General features: G+C 28.4%; 1 protein-coding gene across 1 annotated transcript; it reads left to right on the forward strand.

Moving 5' to 3' along the window:
* Positions 1–705: 705 nt before the first annotated feature.
* Positions 706–4,830, forward strand: LOC108772501 (uncharacterized). Its single transcript, XM_018538034.1, is given in 6 exon segments — positions 706–763; positions 1,361–1,735; positions 1,996–2,372; positions 2,471–2,514; positions 2,693–3,172; positions 3,432–4,830. Coding segments are annotated over 6 exon segments (2,733 nt in total).
* Positions 4,831–10,187: the final 5,357 nt, after the last annotated feature.

A 10,187-nucleotide genomic window follows, 5' to 3' on the forward strand; every position in this document is an offset into this window, starting at 1 on the left:
TTGATTATATAATTTGAAACCTTTCTAGATTATAAGTATAGTTTTATCTATCCATGAAATTACGTGATAATTACCTGCAGGACATTATAATTGTTATTTATATATGTGATTAATTCTTACTCTTTTAAATCCAACTATAGACACATCATCATAAATTAATATATTTTATTAATTGTAAATTTATTTTTGAAATTTTTCGAAACGTTACATTTGAAACGAGAGATAAATTTATTTAGACATCCGAGAAAAACAGAAAGAGAGAGAAGAAGAAAACAGTATTAATTATTTTAATACAGAGAGAGTTATTTTAATGATATACAAACACAAAATGTTCTAAACAAAATGAAGAAAAAGAAATATTAAAATAAAATAGATAAATAAAAATAGTAAAATTAAAAACAAGAAATGAAAGAAAGATAAGGAAAGAGAGAAAAAAGACATGAGAGCACGAAGATTTTGAATGCATGCCATAAAGTGTAGGCAAGATACGAACAGACTTTTTTTATCGATACGACTAGGGGCTAGGGAATTGAGCATTGAATAATCTTGTGCATTGGCTGCAGTTTGCATTCTCGGTTTCACTCGTTGGCAGCAGTTGTCGACGATTGACATAAGGGGGAGGGACTGGCCAACAAACGGAGAACCTGTTGTTCGCGAACGAGGAATTGGGGAATGTAGACACGCCGTGTAAACGTGAATGCCATCATGAACACCAAAAGAAATTCGCAGCATGTGTCAAATTTGTACAACGGAGGTAATCCCGGTACGTTTGCGCTTCGTCCTCGCGATATTTCGCCGAATTACAAACGGGCGCGCGTCTGTAGGTCGGAGAAAAACGCGCGTATGCGACTCGTAGATAGTAAACTGAAAAACCGTCTGCTGGGCGTCTTTATGGCGTCTGCTATCACACGAAAACAATTTTTCCTCGGAGTGTAGTAAATGCGTTCCAGCGATGTTGCTTCGTTTCAGACAGATATCCGTGGACGCGATTATTCCACGGATTTTAGTGTTTTATGATTGAAATATACATTTTTTAGGTGTGATTTTTTGCAACTATTTTGATTACTGATTATACAAAGAACTTCATGTAGCATGTTTGTCATGTAAAAAATTTATGTACTTATTTTGCATATTTCTTTCCTTTGATACCAGAATACGTGGAATAAAATCTGTTATTTCAAAAAAATTGTAATTTTATCCATCTATTATGAACGTTTTATAGACATAGTTTATAAAAATTTTTTGAAAATTTGTCATGGAAAATTTATTTTTTAAGGAAATTTAATTTTTTCTGTAGAGAAAGTCAATATTATAAGTATATAGACATATTCAAGAACAATAATTATAAAAATTGTTACAGGTACTGTAGGAAGGGACAGTCCATCGGCATTGTTGGAAGTACTTGCAGAAGTTGCATCTCAAACACTGCATTCAGAAAAGAAACATATTAACTCAATGCTGACGTTGCAATTCAAACCTAAAGCTGCGAGTATGAAACGGAAAGAATCGTCTTTTACTGTATCTCAACTTGCATCTATGTCTGTTTCACACCTTGTTAAGCAATTCGCTATTTTTACAAGCGATGAGCTCAAAAGACAATATTCTTACACTTGTGCATTAGTGCCTGGTTGCCATGAGAAATATACTAGTTTTGCTAGTGAAGAAAAGGCAAGATCGTGCATTAAAAATCATTTAGAGAAGCATTTAGAACATCTAAAAGCAGATAAAGAGACTTGTATGTACTAATCAGCTTATTATCTCATTGTATTGTCATCAACTTGTCATTAATATTATATAAAAGAAATCTTTGATGAAATTTGTCAACAATCGTTTATTATTTATTTTAAATTTTAAAATTAATACTGTATAAATGACATGTTATTACATGTCATTTATACAGTATTGTGATTTATTAATACTTATCCTGAAGAAATTTTATGTGCAACAAATTTATATCGTATTTGTATTAAAAGACTTATTTTTATTTTATTACAGATGATACATTTACAGCAAAAAGTATAAACCATAAGAATCTCAAAACTAATTTACAAAATAAGAAAAGTCGGATGCAACAGATAAAGAAACCGCAAGAAACGTTAAATAAGGAGAATAAAGATGTGATATTGGAAAAGCCCACTAATTATTTACGTAAAATATTTTTGAACGATATTAATATTAAAGAAAATGAGAAGCAGAAATGTTTCCAGAAATCGGAAAATAAGGAAATTTATGACACTGACTCAAAAAATTCTTTGCAAATAGATAGTAAGGTTCTTGGCGATCATAGTTATTCTGAACGGTTAGATGATACGACATCTAATAGAAAAGAAACATCTCTCAGTAATGTACCTGATGCATCAGGAGAAGAAAATGTTAGTAATAAACAATTTATAAAACTGCAATTGTGAAAAATGTTTAAGTATTAGATTTAATATATATACTATATTTTACATATATACATTTTTTTCAGATCGTGTTGATGGTTGTTGGAACTGATAGTGTACATATGAAAGAGTATTCTCACGTTCACCAAAAATTGACTGAAAATTGTCAAGATTCTAATATTTCTTCTTCACCAGGTATGTTCCATAATTTTATCCATAATTTATAAAATAAAAAGTAGAATTTTATAATTAATATTATAGAGATGAAAATATTATATTAAAATAATAAAATTATATAAATTTCTAAGTATTTTATATATATGTATATGTACGAAATCATGATCAGATGAAACTCAAATCAGCACGGAATCAAACACAGAAATATGTACAACTACAAAGCCTAAAGGAAAAGCAAAGTTTATTGGCACCAGCAAAGAAGAAAGGGAAATGGCACTAGCATATATAGAACGCATTAAGAAGAAGGGTAATCCTACAGGGAACAATCTTCAATGTCGCATCTGCGACCCTCCTCGTAGTTTCACAGCGCCTACAACTTTAGTGTCTCATTATCGAAGTCACGCTGGAATAAAACCATACGAGTGTCGGATATGTAAAGCTGTTTTTACGAGAAGGCATAGTTTGAAATACCATACGTTGATTCATCAAAATCAGACTCGTTTTACTTGTACGGATTGTGGAAAAAAGTTTAGGCATCCATCTCATTTTAGAGAACATCAACGTAGGCATACTGGAGAAGCACCCTTTGGATGTGATGATTGTGGACAACGGTTAGTAAATTATTGTTTAGAAATATATTTATAATATAGAAATAAATAGATAGTAATATATCTTATACAAATATTTATATTCCATTTTTATAAATAAATTTAAATAAAATTAGATTTTTACTCATAGACACACACATAAATTAGTAAACTTAAATTCACAAATATTCTTTGTTTTTCTGATCTAAAAAAGAGACAGAATTGATATTATATATAATATATTTGATCTTATAATATTAATATTTTGTTTTTTATGTGTTAGGTTTAAAACCAGAAATACTTATAAACGTCATTTAAAAACACGACACAATAAAATCCTTACTACGTTTGGTGAAGTTTTGCATCCTCCAGAAGAAGACTTTCAAAATGTTCGAATTCATCGAAAAAGGAAAGGCGACTCTTCAGAAGCTACAATGAATATCGATAACATCGCGTCCGATACAATCGTAAGGTTTGAAAACCATGACGAAACGCAAATTATTACAAATAAAACAGAGGAGTATGTTCTAAAAGATGGTATTGATAATAATAGAAACTGGGAAACAAACGAAATAATACAAATTGATAAATTTGCGAGTTTTGAGATTTGTTCGGAATCTCAATTGAATAAGACTGATGGTATAGAGACTGAAATAGCTATAGATTGTAAATACCCTGATAGAGAGAACAGCGATGTCAATGAGGAATGTATCGATAGTATAGAGGATGGTCTGCTGCAATTAAAAAATCCTTTTTACGATAATTTAAGAATAACCGATAATGAAGAGAATCATGTTGTTCAGGATAATATCGAGGATCAGGATTATGAGTGTAGCAATGAAATAAACTGTAACGTCAATTCTCAAAGTGAAACATCAAAAGAAGAAGAACAAAAGGATGAAGTAATAGAGCATGAAGTAAATACAGTTTTCCCAGAAGAACAAGATAAAAACAACTTGCAAGTGTTGCAAGAAACGCACGATTATCATAAGAAAATATCCGATAGTGATTTACAAGACAAGAATCCAACATATTTAAAAACATTACAAACAGAAGCTACAAGTTCCAATGAAAATGATCAAAAATATGATGAAAACTATGTCATTACACAGAACGATGTCACGAATGAAAATCCTACTAAATATGCAAATAATTTTGATGTTGAAAATAGAGAACATCTAGGAAATAACATTTTCTGTGCACAGGTTGTATATGCAAATATTAATATTTTGCAAGCGTACGATGAAGTTAATGAAGAGATTATTCTAGAAAATCAAAATAACGTATTGCAAGAAAGCGAATGTATAACTCAATCTGTTGCGACTGATGTGGTAGAAATCTTAAATGTTTCTTCGAAAGACAGTGGTGAAGCAAATCAGGAAACCGATCAACGACAAAGTCATCAGTATTTATACGTCCGTTCCGAACAGTTAAGTACATTAATCGCTCAGAATAAATACGTAACCATACCGCTACATCAAATTAAGTTGTGTCGCGATCATGGATTGCAAGCGAAAGTGGACAATCATCGATCAATATATATTATAAATGAGGATATACAAACAATTATAAAGCAATCTGAGAAACAAAACACGATTTTAATTTTATCTAGTGATATCTGCAAGAACAGCATTTTTCAAATTGACAAAAATAGTATTATTGTCAAAGCTCTAAAAAGATAGATGGGTGTGTGCAAAGTAAAAATGATATTTGTATAAATAAGATATGTAAAGTTTAATGTTGATCACGTTACAAAATATATTTTGTAACATAGCAATGCGCGGTAATAGATACAGTCGATCGTACATATGCAATAATTATTGTACAATAAAATAATTTTAGAAAGAAAGAGTAACATAATAATATAACGCTGCATATTCTTGCTTAAATATCTAGAAAGCAAAACCAAATAGATATAATCGTGTTTCTCAATTTTATTACGAGATATAATGAACTAAAAATTAAAGTATAGTTTATATCTTTATAATATTAAGTTAAGGAAAAGAAGTTAACGGACTAATGAAAATATCTTTGTCGATTTGATAATAATTAATGCACGGTATTATTATTGTAAGCATTGAACATTAATATCGTTGGCATTTATTTGTTATACAATATAAGAAATTATTTTTATAACTTTTTTAAACATGTTAAGGTAGACGTCCCAATAACTAGACATATATCTATGTCCGGACAATTACGTAAAACGAAGATAGAAAGAAATATTATATATTTCTTTGTATTATTAATTTCAAATGTTTTTTTTTAATATAATACTATAGTTATATATAATTATTAAATGCAATTAAATTACAATGTTGTAATAAAAAAAGCATTTCAGATTATTAATAATAATAAATTTTGTATGTGTCCAGACGTACGTATCTGATCACTGGGATCATATATACCTTATTATTAACGTGTGTTGATTGCAATAATTACCTGCATTTATTAATTTCCAAGTTTAATACCAAAGTGGTATTCAAAATTAAATTATGCATTCTTTAATTTCATTATTGACATATACGGAAAATAAACTTGGTTTCACACATGTATTACTTTTATTAGATACGATTCTATTAATTTATATTTATTAGTATAAAAAAATAATACGGTAAAGTGCCAAATATGAGAAAGTTACATGTTACAGTTATTTAATCTTAATATAATTTCATATAAAATTTTCCATTTTTTAAGATTGTCATAAATGTACTACTACAAAATTTATTTTTATAATAATTCTATTGAAGCCTTTTAATATTTATCTCTGCTGTCTTGGATATTATTTTAGAGAATATCTTTACGTACAGATTGCTTACTGAAATAATAACATATTTATAATTTTATGAAAAATTATATATTAGCTGAATGAACAAATTATAGATATTATAAAATGTATGAGATGCGATTTGAGAACAAAGTTCAGTTGTTTATAACGTTATTTTATTTATACTTTTTAAATTGATACATACGGTGCAGTAAATTGAAGTGAAACAAACGTATATTTATTTTATTTCGACTTATTGCGCCGTGTATGTACACCAGTTCATGTACATACACCAGTTCAGAGAGTGCATGAATAAAACACAGATTTATAGATTTTGTATAAATTATGTGTAGCGCACTTTGAATGTCGTAGCTTAGCGCGTTTCTTTTTAACAACGTCTTTTCAGATATACATATTTTTTCTAAAAACAAGATATCGCAATAAATTATTAAATTATAGGTATTCAAAAATTTACATATTAAGTGTTAGTAACTGATAATCTATACAAATATAAGTTGCAAACCATATTCTCTATCTAATTTATGAGTTTTTTTTATGTTGAATAATATATAATTTTTATGCTGAAGAGAATAGCGTATAAATTTATTCTATTTATCTGTGTATAAAATTTATATTCGAGAAGTTCCGAGATTCAATTCGAATTCAATTAAAAGCAGACATATAGTTAAAACGTGGATAAAGAGTTTATAATAGTGATATTTTAACTTTGCTAACACAAAGAAACATTTTTTTTTTATTTCATATCGTTAATTAATTAAAAGAGAAGTTCATACTTTCACACAAGTAACTTAAAATCTAACAGTGTTTATGATTTCTCGTCTTAGCTCCAGTTCTTTTCCGAACATTACCCATCTGAGAATTACTAGCTTTAGGATTCTTACAATAAGCGATGGCTTGCACCATTGCATTTATAAGTTTCGAATTTTCTGTTACCATCTTGTTAATCAAGACAGGATCAAAAAGTTTATATAAACCTATTACCTCAGTATCATTAAATGATAGCTCAGTTAACATTGATGTTATTGTATCTGCAAGCCCTGATGAGGCTTCAACTCTCTTTTTTATCTCTTAGCAACATCTTTAATTTAAATTAAGGATCATTTTTCTTGATGAACAAAATACCTTCTAATCACATATTAAATCGCGTTCTAATTGAGTTCTAGTTCAGTTCTGCTTCAGTTAAATGAGTTTACGACCTTCAAAAAATTACTAATGCTTTACCCTGAAAATTTTATTCATTTAGATCTGTAAATTTAAGACTCTTTAGTTCTTATACTAAAGTTTATTATATATATATATGAGCAAATTTGTAAAAACCTTATACTTACAAAAAATCTACCTCTGCAATTTTAGGTACAAGTATTACGTCTAAACTCAAGTAATTCACCAAGAAATTTGAGTAGTTTTCTCTCTTAGATGTGCTCCATAGACTATTTTGTAACTACAAAATAATATTTAGGATCAGTAACGTATATACAGCGTCATGTATACTAGCTTTATATATATATATATATATCTACTGTAATTAATAAAATTAATAAAATTCTCACAATTAAAAATTGGCAAAATTTGACTATTGCTAGTTTGCAATATATTCAAACTCGGAACTTTCTCGACGTAGATAATACAAGTGATCAATTCGAATTAACTTACAATACTTTTTAGACAAAAGAATAAAGATTAATCTACCAATATGTGATTAATATATATACATTATATTATACAGAATGCGATAAGAATAATATAACTGAAGTAATTTCCCGTGTAAAAGAATCGAAATTATGGGAAGCTATGAGAAAATCGATTTAAAGTTTGTAACATCAGGAGACACGATAGTGTTTCGGTACTAAGACAAGTTACTAGTTACATCATATTACACGTCCTTATACTATGCTGTCATTTTCACAATTTCTTACACTGTCAATAATTCGCAAATTCAATTCTTTGACAAACATATCAATGACATTAACATATAATGCATTTATACATATTATAACCAGGTCATTTTTACCGTCTATAAGATGACGAATTTGACAAGTGTAATTACAATAGTTAACAACTATTTAACAAGTATAGATCATATTCATTACGTAAATTATGTCTAAAATATTATTATTATTATTATATAAAGTGTGCCTTTTTGATAAAATAGAAATAAGATAAAATAGAGAAATAATACGAAAATACGTAGCTAATAACATTAAAATATTTATGAGTTACAATTTCATATTGATAAAGGATAAAAAAAATAATCTTTATATAATCTTCTATAAAACTATGTACATTAGTTTTGATTACAAAAATATAATATTGTAGAAATTTAGACAGGGAGAAGCAGCAAATTACTCAAGAATGTTTGTTTTCGCAGAGGTTTCGTGTTGTACAGTTTCGTATCACGATTAACATAATATAATAATAGCGCTTTGAAACCGCGAGCCTAATTCGCGTCGTAAGTTATCGAACTATGTAAAGAACAATAACTTTGCTTATATAATGTATTTTTCTACGTATATTTTGTACTTACGAATAAATTTCTAAAAATATTCCTTATGAATCATACCGATTACCCGCTATATATAGTTTAATAAATCAATAAATGAAATCGAGAGTTAGTGCAAGTAATAATATATTAAAGTTTCTCATCGATGTAAATTCTTTTTACGAATGCGAGATACTTAATTGCTTTGTAGAAATTAAATAATATATAACACAGAGTATTGAAGAGATAAAGTAAATGTACAGTTAGTGGACATAATCGAAAATTATTGAAAAAGTTATAAATATTATAAATATTAAACTTTAAATGATATGTACGATTCTAAATAATATCATTGTAAAAATTTAATAAGAACGAATTTATTTAGAGCTACACATATCGTTAAAAACTTAATATTTAAATTTTTTTTGTTGCTTCGCCCAAAAATTATGTCCATTAATTGATACATATATATTTACCATAATGTACTTGTAAAAAACGTATCCTTTTGATATGTCCCTTCAATCCAAATTATGGTAATATCGTTTTGGAGAATTGTAGCTTTCTCTTGTGAAATCTTTCAGAATCTTTCACTCGGAATTAAAGTCGACGCAAACAGCAAGATCGGCAAACCGAAAAAAGAATAAAAACGAATCAGACAAAAGAATTCAACAAAAGAATAAAATCTTATAACGCCATCAGGCCATCTAACTGCTATCTGTTGTTATCCTATTCATTAATATATTCATATTAATATTTCATGCCGGTACAATATTTTTCCAATAAGAATAATCTGTGAAGGAAAGAATATGTCGAAAATGTTGTATCAACTATATCATTTTATTTTCTCTCTCGAATATAATAGATTCTTTAACATAAAAATATTTCATTAAATTTTTGCAATTTGTGCTGCAATTTTTTACGTTTTAAAAAGGGGAAAAAGGGTTCTTTGCATTAATTCTTACTCTATTTTACTTTTGATAATTGTAAATTTTTCTTTATGAGAAACATCTCGAAGCACTACTTTGCTACTTGGATAAAAATCGCACTTTTATTATTTTAATTTTTAACTAATATTTCAATAAGCAAAGTTTTGAAAATCAACAAATTATCTCGAAGTTACATTCCACATAATATGAAATATTTCCAAAATATTTCATTGCAAGATTAAAATATTCCAGAAATTTTTCATGAAATATTTTAAAATATAAATATATCCAGGAAATCAGAGTTTTCGAAATGTTTCCGTTTTTTTTACAATATTTGTACAAGATTTTAAAAATATTTTGGTGAAACATCGTAATATCAATTTAATGCAATATATTTTAAAACGTTTTACAAGTTGTTTACCAAATATTACTGAAATATTTTATTGAAATATTATAAAAAACCGATTTGCATAAATATTTCATCCTGCATGATGAGTAATATAGTACGCTTCGTTTTTCCTCGATATAAGACGGCAAAAGACTCGTATAATTAAGTCGCTTCATTAAACCTTCGTGTAAACTGGGAACAACACAAATATTTACAACATCCCAGATTCATCGGCGTGCGAATGCCAAACATTCGCGACCGGTTCGTGTTCGCTGGTGACAACACGCGCGCGCGGCATATATATACCGTCCTGTTGCTTTTCTTGTTTGGAGAACAGTTTGCCGGTTCCAACGGGGAGCAAGATTTGCGAGGCGGATAAAATGGCGAGTCAAACGCTCTCGCTCGCTGGTGGATCAGGATAAATGCGATGTCGCACATCGCCCGAGCGTATATATATA

This window comes from Cyphomyrmex costatus, unplaced genomic scaffold, assembly GCF_001594065.2.
Source record: "Cyphomyrmex costatus isolate MS0001 unplaced genomic scaffold, Ccosl1.0 scaffold192, whole genome shotgun sequence".
In the NCBI taxonomy this organism is placed as follows: domain Eukaryota; kingdom Metazoa; phylum Arthropoda; class Insecta; order Hymenoptera; family Formicidae; genus Cyphomyrmex; species Cyphomyrmex costatus.